This window comes from Monopterus albus, unplaced genomic scaffold (assembly GCF_001952655.1).
Source record: "Monopterus albus unplaced genomic scaffold, M_albus_1.0 scaffold78.1, whole genome shotgun sequence".
NCBI lineage: Eukaryota > Metazoa > Chordata > Actinopteri > Synbranchiformes > Synbranchidae > Monopterus > Monopterus albus.
Window position 1 is genome coordinate 804,646 of NW_018127958.1, and position 20,635 is coordinate 825,280.

Consider the following 20,635-nt stretch of genomic DNA (forward strand, 5'->3'; position numbering starts at 1 on the left):
AGGAATATTAAGACTTTTATTGTTGTCCAAATCTAGTGTCTGACCTTGGGTGTAAGTGGGGGCAGTTACATCCTGTACCAGATCAAAAGTGTCAAATAAAGCAAAATGTTCTTTAGCAGTATCTTTGAGATTGTCTGTATGAATATAGAAGTCCCCAGTTAAATTAAAGGAGTTCAAATCAATGTAAATGTAATGCTGACAGCATTTCAGAAAAGTCAGCAATGAAGTGTGCACAGAATACTTCTGGTACTGCAGACTGAATTCAGCCTGACACTCGAGTTTGCTTGTGTATCAGCAGCTTGAAGGGAAAGCGAGAGTGAGAGTGACAAAGAGAGAGCAGGGGAGGTCAGGGGGTTGTGACTGTTGACTATGCTAATGCTGTTGTTAATGACTTTTCTGTGAGTGGTAACTGATTGTCTCATTACCATATTAACTCCACTGCCCCCCCTTCCCAGTCTGTCTTTATGCAGTATTGGATGCGCCTGTTTGGTCTTTGGAATAATGAACTAATTAGCTTAATTAAAATCAATAGAGGTGCCAATACCAGGTTAGACATTTCAGGGTCGCTGTCTCTATCTGCAGGGAAAGGAATTTTCAGAAAGAGAGTATGAGACGAAACAGATAGCTGGGGGTTAGAGGAGTAATACATAACACAAAGGGTGGAATAAAGTGAGGGACAAAAGAAAGCAAAGCAAAGACAGAAGATGAAACAGTTATTTGAAAATAAATGAAGAAGGATTGAGGGCTGATGGGTATGTACAAATAGACTAAGAGGGTGCAAGTGGAATGAGAGAAGTTGTAGGATTTTGCATGTTATAATGTAAGAGCTAAAATATAAAAAATGAGTGGACAAGGACAAAAAGAAAGCATGAAGAAGAAGAGAGAGAGAAAATATACAGGAAAGGAGGGAGCCAAAGAGAGGATAAACTTAATGAGAGAGGGAGAGGGGCCCAAAGAGGTTCCTAATGCTGATTTATGAATGCTTGACAGTCGTTAGCTGGAATAAATGGCTTGTAGGAGTGGCTGCAGCATTACTCCCTGTACAGGATACTAAGTGCATTGTAAGGTCAGTTGTGAGGCCAAACTTACATATGTAGTGATCTGCCCTTCCAAACCTTTGTTAATATATCAGTCACAGGAACTGTAAGTAGTCCATCTGATATACCGGGATGACTGTGGCTCCCTAACCTGCACAGTAATTACTTTATTTTAGTTTTATCTTAAGAACAACACAACAATTTAGTGGACAGAACTTTTACAGAAAAAATAAAAGCACCAGCTCTGTTTTTATCAATGTCATTTGCTACAATGTAGTGATGGAATTATTACTCAATTTAGCAAGTGAGAGAAAATTTACCCAATTAATCATTTAAGCCATTTATTAAATAAAATACATGGTTACAGGTTAATGAATCTGAGGATTTGCTACTTTTCTTGCTTTTAAACCAGTGTCAAGTGAAAAAAGAATTTTTGAAGGTGACACTTCGAGAACAGCAAAACTGTGATGGGTATTTTCATGTTTTGTAACATTTTAAAATGAATGGTTACTAGCTGAATTGCAAGAGCAGGCAGAATATTTAATATAATCAATAGACTCCAGCCGTATGGTCTGTCCCAATGCTTTAGCATTTTGTGCAGTGTCATGTGGGGCTAACCTACTAGATGTGGGGCAACATCTGCTAAATGGATAGAAGACAAGTTCATAAAAAGTTTATTGTGCAAATGTTTTGCATAGTCTGTAACTAGGCAACATACTGTATGCCATTGTGAGTTTAGTATTCCCTCACGAGGTCATAAGTAAGGTTTATGTACATTCTCCCAATCATTGTGCAATGAATTGCTGTAGTAGTAAATTTTATATTTTAAAGCTGCTGCCAATAGAATTTGAAACATGATGATGACTTTAGTCTCATCATAATCAAATCTTGCATCACTCTTGTAGATACCGCTGCCGACTTCACAGAAGGATAAATACATTTTCAGAAGATGTCATAAGAAACTGTCAGAATGCAAAATCAAAAATGGAATAAATTTTTGTGAGAATAGATCCATGCTGTACATTTGATGCCATACAGTATCTTTTCAGTATTGAACAGAATAAAAACCCTTGATGAAAGGCAGAAGACGTGTTTTTTCTTATAGGCTATCATCATAGTTGCATCACTTTACACTTGAATCAAACTCACACTGCACAATATTAAAGTCCAACATTTTTAATACACACTCACTCTGAGCCTGGAGTTCTCGTGAGCAAGAATCTGCAGTGTTCCTTCCGATCACCATCACTATGACTTGCATTATTGTGTTTTTTCATCCCTTGATTTCTGTTGTGATGTGATGAATAACACACACGCTTTTGTTTTCTTCTTTGTTGCTTTCAGTTGACCTATATCTCCAGACAAAAGGAATGGAGGGAGTGGAAAAAATGGAATGATTGTATGAATGGATGTCTATTTCAGATTTTTAAAAAAAGAAGAAATCGGAAGGTGAGGAAATAGACCAGGGAGGAGGAGACATGGGAGAGGGGCAAGTAAATGAGACATGAGCAGACAAGAGAATGTGAAAAGGTTGAAAGCGGAAAACAAAGAAAAAGAAACGAACAGAAAAAGATGAATATTGACAGAGAAGGGAAGCAAATGAACTAACTCTGTGAATGACTGTGCTCTATCTGTCTATCTAATTTCTTTATCTTTCTTACAGTAAATACTGCCACCAATACTACTTTGTAATATTGAGTATATTGAGTCCTACTATAACTACAAGTACATCTAGTAGTATTGTTGCTGCTACCGTACATCTGCCACTGCCACTGTCTTTTCTCCAGTGTTTAACAATGAACACATCCCAGTAACAGCATTTGTTTGAGTATTTTCGACATTCTTCTCTTCTGTACTTCAGACTGAAATGCATTTTGGCCAGACTGTACTTTGTACTGCTTGTTATGGACAGAGCACGTTCTATGAAAGTGTACTGAACATGCACGTTCTGTTTGTCTTTAAAGTGAGTGAGAAAACTAAAAGACCTGATGCAACATCTATGTAATGTGCTCTCTTTTTCACTCTTATGTACTTTGCTGATTTTGACCATTACTTTAATACTATAATTCATCACTGCTCTTTAAAGCCATAGTTATATCACAAATGAAACACACAGACTCATATACTGTTCATGAAGGCCCTACCTCTAACCAATGAGTTTACCATGGTCATAACCTTCACAGGACTCATTAGTATAGATTGCAGGCCTTCATAAAGCTGAGACCAGTGGTGACAGATAACGGGATGGACACACACACACACACCCACACACACAGTGCTCCATAATGAGACCTTATTCCGGACACCCAGCCCAGCTGCCTTTAAATTACAGCAGCCACTCTGCCATACATACTTAATCAGCTAATGTTGTTTTATTCCTTATCATTAATTTGGTCCTGTTTCTGATTTATCTGAACTGTTCTGCATTACACCAATATTTTGTCCCCTTTACAGTGCAGAGAGGCAGAGAAAGAGGAAGCCATGTGCTTATTCATGTACTTAGAGGATTGCATCTGTAATGAATTGACTGGTTGTTTAGGCATACATAACACAGCCTACTACTCACCTTAATAATGTCTGCAGGTCGTAACTCCTTCTAACACAAAGGTATATAAGGCATGCAGACACACACAAATATTCACACTACCAAACACACACAATCCACCTATATTAGCCACTGACCTCTGCTTGTGCCCGGTCTTCTCATTGTCACATTGTAAATGCATTGTTTTATGACTGGAGGAGAAAATGTTGTGTGCCTTTTGTGTATGCCTAATTGTCTTTATTTGGTGACCATATATATGTATACTGTATGTAGAGGTCATACACTTTGGCTTATTATATATACTGTATGTATATTTTATCTAGACCAATATCAGTCCACTGGATACTATATACAGTTTTATACAAATGATCATTAAAAAGATGGTGTTCATATTGAAATCAGTAGGCTAAATTGAATTAGTATGGCAGTTAGTGAATCAGCAATATAATGAATTATGAAAACTTTTCTGTTATCAGTTTTAAAGATGCATGGTGTTTAAATACGAAACAGATTTGTTTTAATCAAGGTCACTGTACAGAATGAGATATAGGAACTTAACATCTGTCAGTGTTTATTATGTGTTTGGTGTATTTTGTAGTGGTGTCCTAAAACCAACTTGATCACACATAAAAGTAGCCAGCATGCATCATGCATCAACTATTGACTTCACATTTAGTCGATTGAATTTTAGCCTCTTTCCATCTGCACCAGCTCCAGTTTTGGATTCTTCCATGCATTCTTGTGTGTATATTTTTGACACTATTTCACTACCCTGCACTATGCATAAGCACAAGCACACAGTTGCACACATGCACATACTTAATACGAGCATATGCATAATTGAAACACACATAAAAGCTCATACTTAAAGCCCACTCACACAGGGCTATGTGTTGACCTGTGAGTCACTGCTGTCAGCATTGATTTCCTTTCCCCAAAGTGACCCCTGTCACCACAGCGATATAGTGGCCTATATTTCACCAGAGTTGCTGGGTCTCTCTCTTTCTTTCTGTCTCTCAAGCCTTTCTCTCTTTATTCTTTATTTTCTTTTTTTCCTTTCTGTATTTGAATCTCTCTTGTCAGTTCTGTTCCTTCACTTTTTGTTCCTATCAGTCAGGGAAAAAAAGACAGAGTCATGGTAATGATGAGGGAATGAACAGAAGACTCTTTTATCTGTATGTGTTCTGTTTCTTTATCTCAATGTCCTTCTTTCAGAGCAAGTGACTTCCTGTATTACTAGTGCATCAGTTTTTTTTAATCCCCAAAGAGGAAAGCCAAATTATTAAGCCATTAGAATAATCATATTTCAAATTTCATCTTCAGTTCTTTCTTCTGTATTTGATTTTGTCAGCTTTTTGATTTGATTTTGGTGATTTGTGTGCAGTGGTCCCTGTTTTGAAAATAAGCAAAGGAGAAAGATATTTCTTTTTGTTATGGTAGCCTCCCTCACCAGGAGGGTGAGGGAGGACTGAGGTTGGACTCAAGTGTGCAGACCCAGGTGCTAGGGGGAAAAACATGACAGTAGCAGGTAAATAAAGAGAACACAAAGTATCAAAAGAACATAACATGGGAAAGTACGGTACTTGGATATGTATGATATGTAGTGTAGTGTAAATGAGCGTAGCTCGTAGGTAGTGTGGTAGAGTCAAGCCAAAACGCACAGTGTCTGTCAGCGTAGCATTCTACCAACATGTACAGTCCGCGTTACTATGTTAATGTTCCGGCAAAGACGGAGCGTCTGCCAGAGGTTTATATAAGGAGGCGAAGGTAATCATCGGGATGCACCCCAGCTGTGTGCATCGACAAACCAGTCGCTAATTACTGGAATGCAACACAGCTGAGGTGCAGAGCCCACAGGATAGAGAGAGCAGAGGAGAGAAAGGCGGAGGAGAGGCAGCAGCCGCCGAGCGGCCCTGACACTTTTCTTTCAATGGTTGTTTACACTGTTTTTGTTTGTTATTTCTTGTCCATTTTCCCCATGATACTACTGTCACATTGTCATCATCAGTAAAATGGAAAATCTGAGCAGTTGGTTAGGTTTGGTCCTTGTAATGTCAAACTTGATTACAGTTTAGAGGGCCTGAGAAAATACTTATCTCTAAAATTAGTTAACTTTTAAAATTAGTCAACAATTAAATAATAGAGCTGTAAGTTGTAAACGGGTGAACATCTAATTCTGACTCTTTGAATATGTTGACTATTCACTTCATCCTGTAACTTTATCCACACACATCCATAACAAATTAAAAATCATATAATAATCTGGATGTCATTCTGTATTTTTCTCAGGTGTCTGATGTTGATCTGAGGACTTTGTTGCTGGATGAGCTTGAAAGACCTGTGGTTCACATCCTACACAAGTACGTACAGACATGCTCTCTGAACTTATAGTCACTCAGCTTCTCTCTTCATCCTTAAGGCTATGTGTATCTCAAGAAAATAACAAATAACTACTTTAAAATAACTTCATGATTTGTCCACACACATACACACATGTACACGTCTCCCATTGTAGAAAACAGTAACTGAGTGTGCCTCAGGGATCTGTCTCTCCTTGGGGAAGCCAAGTTCCTTAGGGAGTCTCTGCAACACCACTGTCCTCTTGGCAATATGCAAATCCCTGTGTGATATTTCTCACCATGCAGTTCTCCAAGGCCCTTAAAGACTTGTTCTGTTTCTACTTTAGACCTTTCTACAAAGACATAATTTTTATTTTAGTTTCATACATTTTGACAAAACTAATGAAAGTAGTTTTCTCAATCTAAATCTCCATACTCATAGATATGTAAGTATTCCTTTTTTTTTTTTTTTTACTGCTACCTAGACCCTTGGACTCATCAGACCAGTCATCTACATCACTTGCTGAGGCTAAAGTTACTAGGTGTCAATTTACATTTTGCTGTATAGTGAGTGCCTTTAGCGGCTGAGCAGTAACGAGAAGTGTGATACACAGAATAGATGGCCCAGGGCTCAGGAGATCATACAAATAAAATGTTAAAATACACTGACCTAATATAACTACCGTGCAGCGTAATACTACTCCTTCATAGTGCAGACAATAAAGACACATCTATCAAATACGTCATAGAAATTTACAGTATATTGTAATGTAAGAATAATAATCTAAATATCACCAAAACAACTAATTAAAGCACTGAGCCAAGCAGGAATTGGTGGTCTGGTTCAATGTGGCACAGCAGAGTCTGTGGCTGTCCAAGGCTTCTTTGCCAGTCCTGTGAAAGGCACTGAAGGGTCTGATGGATCCTCAGTCAATGTACTTGCTGTAAGAGATGCAGGGATTTGCATCACATCTTGAGTGTTTTAAATGGCTGCCCATATAATAATAAAAAAATGAAATGAGTAAATCAGATCTCATGAAATGAAATGACAGGCAGGTTGAAACAGCGGGTGAGTGTGTGAGTTTCTTGCCACCAGCGTCAACATTAAACACATCAGATTGAAACCACCCTCCAGGGTAGTATCACTCAGCTAAGCGTGTGTGTGCGTGTACGCAGACATGCTTTTATCTGCTTTTCCATTTCCTCAGTTTTTTGTTTATCTGTATATTTATATATTTTTTTGTTGAAATTGTATACAGAACACACACACACACACACACATCTATCAATGTATTGATGTGTGCACAAATGTCAGTTTTTTTTTTCTTTTCCATTTCCCTCCATTTTTTAAAAATTATTTCCCTTAGTATAATCTCCTGCAGAGTTTTTTACACTTGATTTAACATGAGTGCTGTTCTCCTTTGTGGAAAGCTCTGAAATGCTGAAAGTTGAGGTGATATCCAAATTCTCATTTGGGAAAGGTAGAAACTTAACTTATTTCACACTCTGGCAGTACCCCTCAGTGTACAGTAAGTGTTTTAATTCAAACTTCCAAACTTTTCTTTGTTAACAAACGTGATAAGATATTTAAACTTAGGAGACTGAAGGGTCATTACTCTTAGCTGCAGTAGAACATTCCATATGGTTTTGCCTGTTTTTTATTGTCCATCTGTCATGCTGACAGTCTCCTTACTCTTCCTTTACTATTTTCTTTTTTGCAAAGACAGAAGACACATTGCTTTCTATTTCTCCCTACCTTTCTCTCCCACTTCTCTCTCAGGACGGGAGGAGAGTATGTCTCTTTTTGTCCATATTGACTTTCCCAGGTCAAGCTCCTCTTCTCCTATTAGGCCAAGGTAACGGATCAATATGTGGACCTGGTGAGCTGCTGTGTGGACATGCAGACAGCCACACACAGCAGGCTGTGGTCCAGCCAAGTGCCACATTCATTGACACCCACACACACAGCGCAACACATGCACATGCACATATGCAGCATACAGAAATCATGCATTCTCATATGCATGTCTGTCTATCCATCTAAAAATTGTGGCCTACTTTAAGTGAGGGTCCTTAAGCGAGACCCCATAAGACTTCACCCTGCCTTCCTCTGATATGAGAGTGACACAAACTAAGAGACTTGTGCCAGCTCAGAAGTTGTCTGGATCAACAAAGTCTGTGCCAGATGATGAGGAACTACAAATGGAACTGGCTACTGGAACAAATCATTCATGGACAGGAGATACCGTCAGTATGGAAAGTATTCAGCCCCTTTCAGTTTTCCATTTTTCTGTTTCAGACTCATCTTAATATGGATTCAGTTTAATGTTTTCTTCAATCTGCACACAATATTCCAAAATGATAAAGTAAAAACAGTGGGTGGGTCCTGGAGAGTGTCAAAGGCCATTGTCCTGGATGAAACCCAGAGCATTCAGGAGTACATCCACAAGATGTTACCCAGGGACAAACTGCTGATAGACTGTCTGAGGCAGCAGCAGCAAACAGAGAATGACAATCAAGCAGAGAAAGTGCTATGGCAAGACAACATCCTACATGGCTTGTACCATTGATAGACAGCTGAGGTGAGCATACAGCGAACAGCACAAGCACATAGCTGACAATGTGTATAGGAACACCGTGTGCTGAGTATGGGCTAGATGCACCAAGTCCAGGTGGGACTCTGTCCACACAGACCTGTTATGGAAAACAGTTACCGGTGACTAACTCATAAAGCAGGTACAGATAATGCCAATAGTTCCCACAACTTTATGAGGTAGTCACCAGGAATTGTTTTCCATAACAGGTATAACCTGTCAAAAATTAAGATGTAGAATTTCTTTACAGACCGTCAGTGGCAAGGCAGTGTTGGTACACAGCAAATAACTCTTTTCAACTGCTGACGTAATCCATATTATGGCAAGAACCACTCACAGCAATATAACCCAGACCAATGAACTATGCTACAGCCAGGAAGTAAAGACAAACCACAGTCTGTCATTACATTAAGATGTGAAGCTCAGTCAGTGTAGAAAGGTGCTTAGCATATGTGGGAACTCCATCAAGACTTTTGGAAAAACATTCCAGGTGAACATTTCATGAAGCTGGTTGAGAGAATGTATTCATTCATTACAGTTGTATTAAAAATCTAATCTTAATATCAAATCAAATTACTAAATCAATCAAACTGTCATGTATAAATCTATACATTTCCAGTTGTTGCTACACTGTGGCAAACTCCTTCCCTTCGTCTTCCCCTCTCTTCTCCTCCCCTGCTGCTTTCCCAGCTGATGAGTTGTGACATCCCCACTATGGCAGTGCGGCGACGGAGGGAGAGAGGGTAGAGGGGAAGGATGGAAAACCATAGAAGACAATGCAGGAGAGTGACAAGGGGGCAGGGGGAGGGGTGTCTTAGAGAGGGGTGAGGGGTACTGACAACCACCAATGTTAGGTGTATGGCAGGGTGAGATGGGATTGTGTGCGGATGTGCATAAATGTTTATACATGCATGTCTATGTGCACATGGCAGTATGCCAGGCATTGCCATCTGGCTGCTTGACAGGGCTCTTCTCATTAACAAGGAGGTTAATTGCTGTGGCAACACCCTGGCTGTGTCAAACATATCCCTGGGGACATGGAGGCAACAGATGAGCTACATGTGTGTGTACATACATGCACAAATGAATTTGTGCTCGTTTCTGTATTTAAGCATTAAATGAGGTAATGGAAACCCTTTTGGAATGGAAACCTTTTTTTTTTGTCAACATAAAATTGTCCTGGTATGTGAAGGGGGCATGTATGTGACCTGTGTTGTGAGTGTGCGTGGTTTGTGTGTGCATGTAAATACATGTTTAGATTATTCTTATGAATTATGCCTCGATTCTTTAATGATGTAGAAAGAATTGGGTTTGCAGACCCAATGTCTATAGCCCTGGGGGCAAACACACATATACACTCACGTCCGCACAGACATACAGGGCAGGGGGAAGGGGTGGCAATTTGCATGTTATTAAGGCATATTCATGACTAATTTTGTTAGCCCTGCCTAATAGATCTAAGTGACAGTTTGAGAAATCAAGAGTCTGCTTAAATATCATAGACATTCATGCAGACACGCTCTTCAGTCACATTCATTCTCTCTGCTCTCTCTGTCCACACAGTAATCATAACAACACGTATGGTTTCAAATACGAAGGCCATGTTAATCTGTTGGCTTGACATTTTGTCCTTTGTTTGCAACAGCTTTTATTGTATATCACAATAGAGTAAATCAACTAGTCTCTTCTATTATATGTTTAACCATGACCAACTATAAATGTACACATTCATGCAAGCTTATGCCTTGAATGACAGAAGTAACTTGCATTTTTGACCTGTTGCAGATCACAGTGTGTTGCATGTCTTCATATTTATTGTTTGCATTCAGTTTCACCCATTAATGGTGCACGAAATAGAGCTGTATGTACCACTAAATAATACAGACTACGCATGTTGTATTGCTTTAATGTTTAGATCCATGTGTGTGCATTTGTGTGTATTTAAAAATAATTCTTGGAGAAGACAAAATGTGGATGAAGCTGAGCATGGTTACATTTCATTCAAAACCCTCTTTCCAACTTTTTTGCATTTCAGGGCACTGTCCTCCATTTTTAAAGCATTATTCCACCAAATTAACAGTGAAATAAGTTTTAAAATTGCTAGTATTTTTTTAGCTGTTGTAAATGTTGAGAATTGAAATTGGTGCATATCATATTTATGGAAAGATTGTCTTCACATTTATACACATAGACATCTGTGCAGGTGTACGCACAGTTTTAGTGCATTCTTTTTTTTAAAGCAGTCAGTTTTTAGATAAATGCTCAGCAAAGTGGTAATTCCCAACACTGAACACTGTAGTTTGAGTGTAATGAAACAAAATCGAGTTAATATCACAGCAGCACACACGCTTTCCAATTCTCTTGTAAAGACAGAAACAGACTAAAATTTAAAATCAGTGTTTCACTCTCTCCTCTCTGCCTGGAGTTTAACTGAAAAGTTTTTTTCCTGTCAACTGGAAGATTTAACTCTGTGCTCTCTATGCGCTCACGTCACTTTTGTCAAATCTTGCCTTTCCTACTCTGCTTGGTGTGAACGTGAAGACGTGCTTGATCAAAAGTGAGTTTAACATTTTTAATCTGTGGAAAGTTTCATCAGAAGCACATCTCATGAGGCTTGTAAATATAAAGTTGTGTGTGTAATGCACAGTAATGTGTGATGGAGTTTTTTTCACCCCTCTTTCCATCCTGGATATGTGACAGCTGTCACTAGTGACTCGGAAAGGTGTCTGGGTAGAGTTAACATTTTCACCACTGGGAAACAAACACACACACACACACACACACACACACACGCACAGCTCTAGTTGCTGTCAGCTAGCGTACATTTTGCCATGCTCAGCATCTATCAGCTTCTTTTGAATTAGATTTTTTCTGAAACAGATTATACACACACTGCATGCTTGTTTTTTCTTATTTCTTAATTTTATATTTTATGTTAGAAATTCTAAAATACTTACATTTAGCATCCACTTTAATAAATGATCAAGGTTAATTTTGTTATAGGTTTCTCATGTACCATTTTTAATATAGTAATCAGTGTAAACGCTGGCATTGAAAACAGTGTTATACTGATATATATCTTACGTTATTTGTCCATAATTGTTTATTTTATTTAGCTCTTATGGTGGTTATTAGGGTTTCACTGTTGTGATTCAGATCAAAATGTTTAATACAACCATTTCAAAATTTTTCTTTTTCTTTCATTCCATGTCTTTCCTTTTCTCTCTCTTTCTGCTGCAGCTCTGGTTCCTTAGACCACAATGCTAATGAGTTAGAAGACCTGGAAATCCTGTTGCAAAACAAGGACACGGTCATCTCTGATTTGGAGACGGTGCCCAGAGAGGATTTACAGCAAAAGCAGAATGTAATTGACTCAATTTGTTATTTTGCATCACTAAAAAAGTTAGAGCCATGTTGTTAAGGTTTTATGTCTGATATTCTTTTGTGAACACATTGGTTGATTGCTAAGGGTAATTTAATTAAAAAAAAAGTTTTGTCTTTTTCCCAAATGTAATTGAATGCAGTATATTGAATATAATTACGTACATTAGGATTGACATGTGATATTGCAAGTTATTACTTCAGGTTTCAAGGCATTTTGTCATATTTATTGTATTTTAACAATATATTTCAGTACAGTTCTTGGAAACAATTAATTCAGTTAAGATCTTTTTTTCCCGAGAGTGCTTGTTATTGTTTAGAAGGATGTTTGAGAGGTGGAGAAGTGTTATTTTTTATGATATTGGTTTGGCAGCTGTGCAGGAAGCTCTCCATGTGCAGCCAGGTTTAAGAGGAAGCCAAGGCTTGTGTGATAAATTACCAGCATATCTCAGAGCCTTGGTTAACAAACATGGTGTCGCCGACCGGGATTAAAACGGAGAGTTTTCTACAGTCTTCCCACACCTCCTTACTGGGTGTCAGTAAATTTTACCCACTGCTGTTTTATGGTTTTCTGCGGCTTACAGTGAAGATACATGCAAACGCACAGGCTAGCAGATATGCACTCACACATGTACACACATACTGTACATTTGTGCATGTGGTAAACCCTTTGCACTGCTGGTAATTTGTGGTTTGTTTAATTAGTGGGCCTAAGAGAAACAAGAAGAGTAACTGAAGCTTGTTCTGATAATCATATTTTCAGCAAATGTTGATATATTATTTCATTCAGCTTGTGTTTCTTCTTAACTTGAACATCTGCAAAACAGATGCACAGATAGATCTGTTGACACGGATTGACATACACACATAGCTTTGTTAAAGGTGATTGCCACATAATCTCCTCTTTGTTTTTAGCAATAAGCCAGTTTCTGTATGAAATGAATGATACTGATGATAGATGACAAGCTTCTATATTTACAAATAGTTCTATTATAATGAAATCAGATATTAAATAGTAATACAAACATTTATGAAATGCTACTGATGTTTTTAGATAGTGTAAGATTATTATTGTATGATTTGTGAAAATCAATCAACATTTCTTAAACATAGCATACCGATAATTAGTCACACTCACTGAAAATAAGAATTTTTTTTTTTTTTTATAATCTTTCACATTTTGACTCCTTCATGACCCACGCCGCAACACAGGTACTGGAAAGTGGCGAGAGGCTGGTGCACCTGGAGAGCGAGCTGTCCTGTCTGCAGCGGATCCACAAAGACAACATGAAGGAGATTGCTGAGAAAGACATCTGCATCACCAAACTGCAAGCTAACATTCAGATGCTGCAACAAGAGGGAGCTGACACTAGTGCTCAGGTGTGGAGAGGCGCACATGTGCATGAATTAGAACGCTTATTCACACAATTGTACTTTAACATGTGGATGGCTGAAAATATAGGCAGGAAAGCTGCACTCATATGCTGTTAGTCACTTCAAACAACCTTTCCTTGACCTCTTTTCACCTTAGTTGTTTTACATGATGTTGCCTTGCAGTGAGCCTCTTGATGTTTCGCATTAGTTTTTAGATTAGGTGACTGGTATGACATTTGTTTTACACACTGCAGATATAACCACATGCACAGTTCATTGTTTTTCTTTCCAACTTTAGCTTTCCAAGTTGAACATGGGAGTGAGGGAGCTGCAGGAGACGCTTAACAAAAAAGAGGAGGAATGGAGGCAAAGAGAAGAGAAACAAAAGCTGAAATATGAAAGGGAGCATCAAAATGCAGAGGAGAGGAGACAGCGGGAGCGACAAAAGAGAGAGGAGGATTGGATGAAGAGAGTGGAAGAGGAGAAGAGAACAGCAGAAGAGTGGAAGAGGGGAATTAAGGAGGAGAGAAAGGCCCATGCACAAGCTGTTAAAAAGTGGGCTGAGAAAGCAGCTGGTTTGAATTCTGAGGTGAGTATAGTACTGTGGGGTACTATGTAGATCTGTTGTGTCTGACCAGGCTACTCACTAATGCATGATAATGTGTAAATTTGTAAGAATGTTAATTCTCTTCCTTGTGTTCCCTCATTTAAAATCTCTTTTATGAAATGGCTTCTTTTGAGAGTAGTAAAAATAATTAACTACAACAGAGACTGAAAAAACAATAAAACATAGAAAAACCTAAGATTTGTAGAAACAAGGGAACCTAAGCACACTCATCACACTAACACCTTTGTCCACAATTAGAAGATTACTAGAATCAGTTCATTATTCATACAATATATGTTTAAAATAATTCATCCTCTTTTGAACTTTCTTTAAAACCCAAATCAGTCATATTTTTTTATAATGACATTTTCTTAACTGAGGTTGATTTTACTATGTTTGCTTATAGCAGTGCAGAAGGCAACGTATTCACACACATGCATGTACGTACATGCACTTACAATACACACACAAAAAAACAAAACACTTCACCTTAATTCAGACCTCAGACACTCGCTCTTCCACCCCCACTTCCCCCCTTTCTTCCATCCTGCCATCTCGCCACAACGCTCCAAATTAATCTGCAAAATATTGATTTGAAAAGCAAGGGGGTGGGGGGGGGTGGCATGTGGGGGCGCACGATTGCGGCCGCATATTAATTTGAATGGGCCGCACTTCGTCTCTCCTCTATACTTTAAGATCCTCATAACTTCATAATTGATTAATGTTCCTTTGTGAAGTGGGGATGAATAATACATTAGTGGGCCTGCTGTACCCTCAGGCTGATGAGAAAATGTTTAATTTCAGTAAATGTAGCGCTCCCTCTCTTTCTCTCTTTCATTTTTACTCTGGTTATTTGTGAGTGTTGGATAGTGTTTGTGAGTTTTCACTTGTGAGCTGAGGACTAGAGTTGATTTGCTTTTTTTCGTGTTTACTGTTGAATTGAAGTGCATGTTAAGTATCACAAACAAAGGCAGTGATCTGCATTTACAAACATGAATGAATAATTTGGTGAAATAGGCTCAGTGAAGCTGTGTCACTTTACAAGCTGAAGTTTACCTTCAAAACAGAAATCAGCTTTTTGGACATATTTACACATGAGGATGCACTGTGAACATCAGCTGCAACATTATCAGTCAGCAATCAGCGCAAACATGCAAATGTGCCATAAACCCACCTGATGGGTACAAATGGCCTCTTCAAGAGCCTGGAAAGGCCCATAGAGGTTGTCATATGTCAGCGGCTCTGACTGGCACAGCCTGGCTCAACTCAGCTCATCTGGTTAACAGTGCTAATTATGCTAATCACAATCTTAATGATGATGAGGGATTTAAGAGCTACAGCACAGCAAGCTTGGTGTGTGTGTGTGGGCTTGTGAGTGTTAATGAGGGGTGGGGGGGTGTCAGGCACCTGATGGTGAGCGTTTGTGTGTGTGTGTAGAATAGATAAATGATGAAGTGAACACACTCAGAGACAGCTCACAGATCCCACTTTATGCCTGCTTAGCTTTGCTTCATTGTCATTTGAACTTGTGCCAGTGATGAAAGGGATCTATACACATGCACAGCTTCAGACATGCACACCCTGAGCACTAATTGAATAAATAATACTTATCCATTAACAAGCATCCTAATTACTTATGCTAATCAACCTGGATAACCCAATTAACCTCATAGAGCGAGGCAAGGAGGGCTCCTCTGTGTGTTTATTTGTGGTTGTGGATTTTTATGCCTGAGAGCATATCAAAGACACTTAAGAGAACACATTTGCCTAATTAGATTTCAATGACATAGACAAGCATTTATGTTTTTTCATGTTCTTACTGTTTTGTTTTGAATGCAGGGTAATAGGCTTTCCATACCAACAGAAATAAGTCTTGAACAGCATTTGCGTTTTTGTACTGGCATATGTGAGGATATATGAATTTACACACACTGTATTTCTGTCTGCCTTCTGCCAGACTGTCTTTCAGTTAGATCCACATAAACATGTATATTGTGGCTTTAAACATAGTGTGTATTTGTTCAGAGACTGTCTGCCTGTTCCATTAGTTCATGTCCTTGGAAATACAATTTGGCCTCAAGTTGTCTCCATTTATTTAAAACCTTCAGACAGTGTTCTCCCTTAATAGTGAGCTGTGTTTCCTCTCGTTTAGCTTTACTACTCATTATCCGGGCCATGGACAAGACGGTGTTTAAGAAAGAGGGAGAGGGAGACGTGAAGGGAGACAGAGAGAGAGAGAGAGAGAGGGAGAGAAAATGAGTAAAAGTGAAATCAAATCTGAAGGAAAACGACATAGGGAATGAGTGATTGAGAGATAGAGAATGTAGATTGTCTTTGAACCTGACCACAGTTGCCTGTGCTTCCAAAGAATGGTGAGACAAGAGAAGGGAAGAAGACATCCAGACAACACTGTCTTTGTTGAGCCTATGTGGGAGAGAGAAAGCTAGAACACAAGAGATTAATGTCTTACAGAAAGTCGCCTAGAGTTGTGGGGTTGTGAAACAGCCCACCCCACAGTCAACTACATCTCTGGCTTTTAATTAATAGTCAGTTGAAGTTTCTCTTTGCACATCTGGGTGTATGTTTGTATCTATTGGGTTCACTTGTGTTTATCTGTTTGCCTCTGTGACATGTGCCTGTGTTTGCTACATTTAGGCATGCAGTTTATCATGTGGATTTTGTAGATGACAATTAATTTCGACAGGCTAGTACTCATCTGCTCCCCTGGTTTTGTCTGCATGGGTAACAGTGGGAGAGCTTCGATTAAAAGACAGCCTCAATGATTTGACATAATAATAAGGGTTACACAGGGTACATCCCAAGTCTCTTATATGCACCAGTGTTTTCCTCACTTGTGTCTTTTCTTTGTGGCTTAGTCCTGCCCACTTAAGATGCAAGGGAAAGATGAAAGAAAAACATGCATGGTGAGAGGAATTGAGGAAACTTGTTTTAAGATACATAAGACATCCTTCCTTTTGATCCTGAATCTGTTGGTGTCCAATCACCAACTCAAAAGACTTCCCTCAAGGATGCTTTTTTGTTTCCTTGCTCATGGCTCCTCCAGCAGCCTCCTTGCTCTTCAATCCTCACTCCTCAGAGCAGGTATGAGTGTTGGAACATCCTTGATCCTCACTCGACCGGAATGACTTCTGGGTCAAGCGAGGATCAAGGAGCGAGGAATGAGATGCGATGCAGCCGTTATGTATTGGAGCTCAGACAAGAGTCCTCAAAAAGTGGCAACTGAGATGTTTTGTCATCTCAAGGCATATGCTGTTTACTTATAGTACCAATTTGTCTTTTTTAAAATTATTTATCTTGATTAGCCTCTTTTTTTATCATCAGCGAGTGGAAGAGTTGTCAGAAACATCAGTATCAGTTTGAAAATCCCTGTAAGCCAATTAGAATAGTGAGATATTTAGATCATTTTCACTTCTTCTGCAACACATATAAATCATTTCCACAAATTAGGATAGGTTCTCATGTTAGTCTGGATAAATTTAAGGTCTCAAAACTGACTTAAGGTGTTTAAAAATATATAGTATTAAAAGCTGCACCCAACATTGACATTAGCTTATATTTTTGCTCATGTGCTAATGGAGTTCTCTATGGTAAGCTGTGGGTCTTAACATCCAAAGCCTGCTCTTTTATTATAAGAAGATCAAACACTAGCATCTTCTCTGAGCAGTACAGGTATTGAATGGGGGTGAGATGCTAATATGCTCATGCTCACATGGCTGAGTCATCTACTCTGTGACCTTGCCTTATTAACTAATTTAAGACTGATTAGATCAGTCTTGCACGAACGTGCACTGGCACACATACACACCATATTTGAATATCAAAATGGACTTTCTTGACCAGTGAAAACTAGATTAATTCAAAATGTTTACATCAAGGTGTACGTAAAACAGATGACTGGGCATATTTTAATGCACCTTGCAGCATTTAAAGCCATTTATGACATTAACTAAAGCCTCATGCTATGCAAACACATTTTGCAAGTCAAAGCCACTTATCATGAGAACACTTGATGCTCATTTTTTTCTCCCTTGCCTTGTTTTGACTTCATGAGATCATCAGCATAGGTACTGGTTTTGCACTCCATATGATGGCTTTTAGTGAGCTAAAATGTGATGTGTATACATAATAGCATGCCACAGCAGCACTATAAGAAATAAAACTCTATTACTACACCACTGTATTAAAAATGCATTGTGCTTTTACACACAAGCTACAGAGACTGGTCGTCATATCTCAGATTAGAAGAATATGAACATTCTTACATGAGTGCAGTGTTCACCCATTTACTATAGCATTGTGATGTTCAAATGTCTCTTCATTTAGCTTTGTCAGTGTTATGTAAACAACAATTGCTCTCCTCCCCACAAATAGTTTTCTTCTTTAGTCTTCAGAAACTGTCAAGAGATTGTACAGTGACTACTAGGTCAAATCCCTGGCAACGTACCAGCATGGTGGGTGATGTACTTTCGGTGCAGAGACCTCCCGCATTCTTATCCTTCCTTTGAAAAATAATTTTTATTATGTCATTCTTGTGGTTGATATACGAACCCATTGCACTCCTGTTTCTTCCAGTTTGTGTGGTGCACAGTTCTATAGTTAGTAGGGCTGCATGATAAATCGTTTTGTGAGTGTGATTCAGTCTCACGTGACAATGATTATACCATGTTTCCATTAGCACTGAGATTCCTTGGATCAAACTAAGCGCTCCCTTTTCCTTGCTAAGCTGCATTAACCAATAACAGCAACTAATAACCCCAAAGTGATTTATTTCTGCCTCAACTGCTATTCTGCACAAGGTGTATAGGGCATGCAGCTCAACATTTGAGAAATAATTGCAGGAGGGCACAGAATATGTTTCACAATGTCAAACATGTTGTATTTGTTTTTGAATCAGTCTTCGCTCTACAGCTCGTCGCATGATGTAACGCATTCCTGTTAACGCAGGTTAGTGAGGATAAGGGAGCACTTGGTTTGATGCGAGGCATCTCCCTGCTAATACAAACACAGCAGACTTGCTGTTACATGAGACGGAGATCGCACAGGGATCTAAATCATGCTCAGAAAACAATTTATCATATAGCCCTAACTGTTAGCAACTGATGAACAGTTCCTTGCTTTTCATGTTAGATGTAAAGTACTGAAGAACACTTGTGTATATTTGTGTGTACTCATGCACAAGTTTAAGTATTTCCTTTTATATGTCTGTGATACATTCCTCTCAGTGTTAATTCTTCTCTTGCCTGTTATTGTCATGCTTCCACCAGCAGTTTCTGCACCAGGGAGACGAAGACATATTGGTCTAATGAAAAGCCCTCCTAAACTCTCCAGACCGCATGAATGTTTAAACATGCTTGTCATAACATTCATTCGCTCACACATGACAGCTAGCATCTGCAGCTGCCTTGCTCGTCCTCAATATTTTATCATACCATCTCCCCTAGCCCCACACTAGCACAATGGCTGTGTGTTAGCAAACTGAATTATAATGATTCAAAACAGGCCATGTTCAGACTTGCTACCAGTGCAGGCTATGCATAATGGATTCAGCAACACCACAGGCCTCATAATGGCACAGTTAGTCAATCTTAAATATGAAAGAAAGAGAGAAAGGCCAAATTATGGAAAAGGAGAGAAAGAAACAGGAAAAAAGAGAGAAAAACAAAAATGTGAGAAAGAAAAAGAGAAATGCAAAACAAAGTCAAAGAAGGAAAGTATGTAAAGAAAGACATCAGGAAAGAAAAAAGGCAAATATGCAAAGAAAGAAAGAGAAATCCTCATGTCCATATACAGTATGCTACTCAGAAGTCCCATAACATTGCAGGTCAGCAGTTGGTTCACCATGGTAACCGTTGGTTGGCAACCATCAGACAACCCCCTCACCCCTCATCACTCCCCTGCCTTCCTTACTGCCTCACCACCAGCTTGATTGGACGCACAGTTGAAATGTCATGCCTCAGCAAGACACATGCAGCAGATCAACCGGACTCAAACAGAAGGGTGAAAGAACAGGGGGTGGTGTACAAGTCAAAATCAGACAAAGCAGAGACAAAAGTAACATGGTAATACCTGGTGTAGACAACATGATTTTTTTTCTCTGATAAGATGGTCACTATAATAAATTACATGGTTATAGAGTTATAAATTCTTGTTGTGACTTGGATGAGGGATATGACAGACTACACATTTGTACCCGACACATCACAGCCTGACTGACTGTGGATCCGTTTGTGGGCCAGTCACACTCAAATGGCAGTGTGGGTTGTCTGTCCTTCAAGGAGAATAGGTAAAAATAACAGTGTTTGTAGCATGTAGTAAAACCAAAAACTAGTTAGCTAGCCCTTATAGAGCACTTCACAAGGCTGACTGTGGAAGCTAATGCTAGTGCTGTGCTCTTATTGGTCAGTGCCGCCCCAAAATGTCATAGAAGTAGAAAAAATTCTGACATGCTAGACTTTGTCGGGAGGTCGTGAAGCATCCTAAATGCAACATCGTTTGTCACTTACTATGACACACTATATGAGATAAAATGATTGGTTGTCGCATCCAATGACCCATTTCCAGTTCAGGAGCCCTGTGCCCGCCGGGTTGGGTTATTATTGGGATTAAACTGTGTAGTCTAAACCCAGCACAAGATGGGAGAAGTTGAGTTTTGTATCATTGTGGTCTTTCAAATACCAAAAATAGTGTCTCAATATGCATGTGTGTTTATCTGAGTTACTGGGTTAATTTTATGTGGT

At 39.0% G+C, this 20,635-nt stretch overlaps 1 protein-coding gene across 1 annotated transcript in view; it reads left to right on the forward strand.

Annotated features, from left to right (window-relative positions):
• The window catches only part of pmfbp1 (polyamine modulated factor 1 binding protein 1), a 93,932-nt gene that overhangs the window by 19,115 nt on the left and 54,182 nt on the right, over positions 1-20,635 (forward strand). The window contains exons 4-7 of the mRNA XM_020606479.1: positions 5,872-5,942; positions 11,756-11,879; positions 13,109-13,276; positions 13,569-13,859. Coding sequence (XP_020462135.1) covers positions 5,872-5,942; positions 11,756-11,879; positions 13,109-13,276; positions 13,569-13,859 — 654 coding nt within the window. The remainder of the gene's footprint in view (positions 1-5,871; positions 5,943-11,755; positions 11,880-13,108; positions 13,277-13,568; positions 13,860-20,635) is intronic.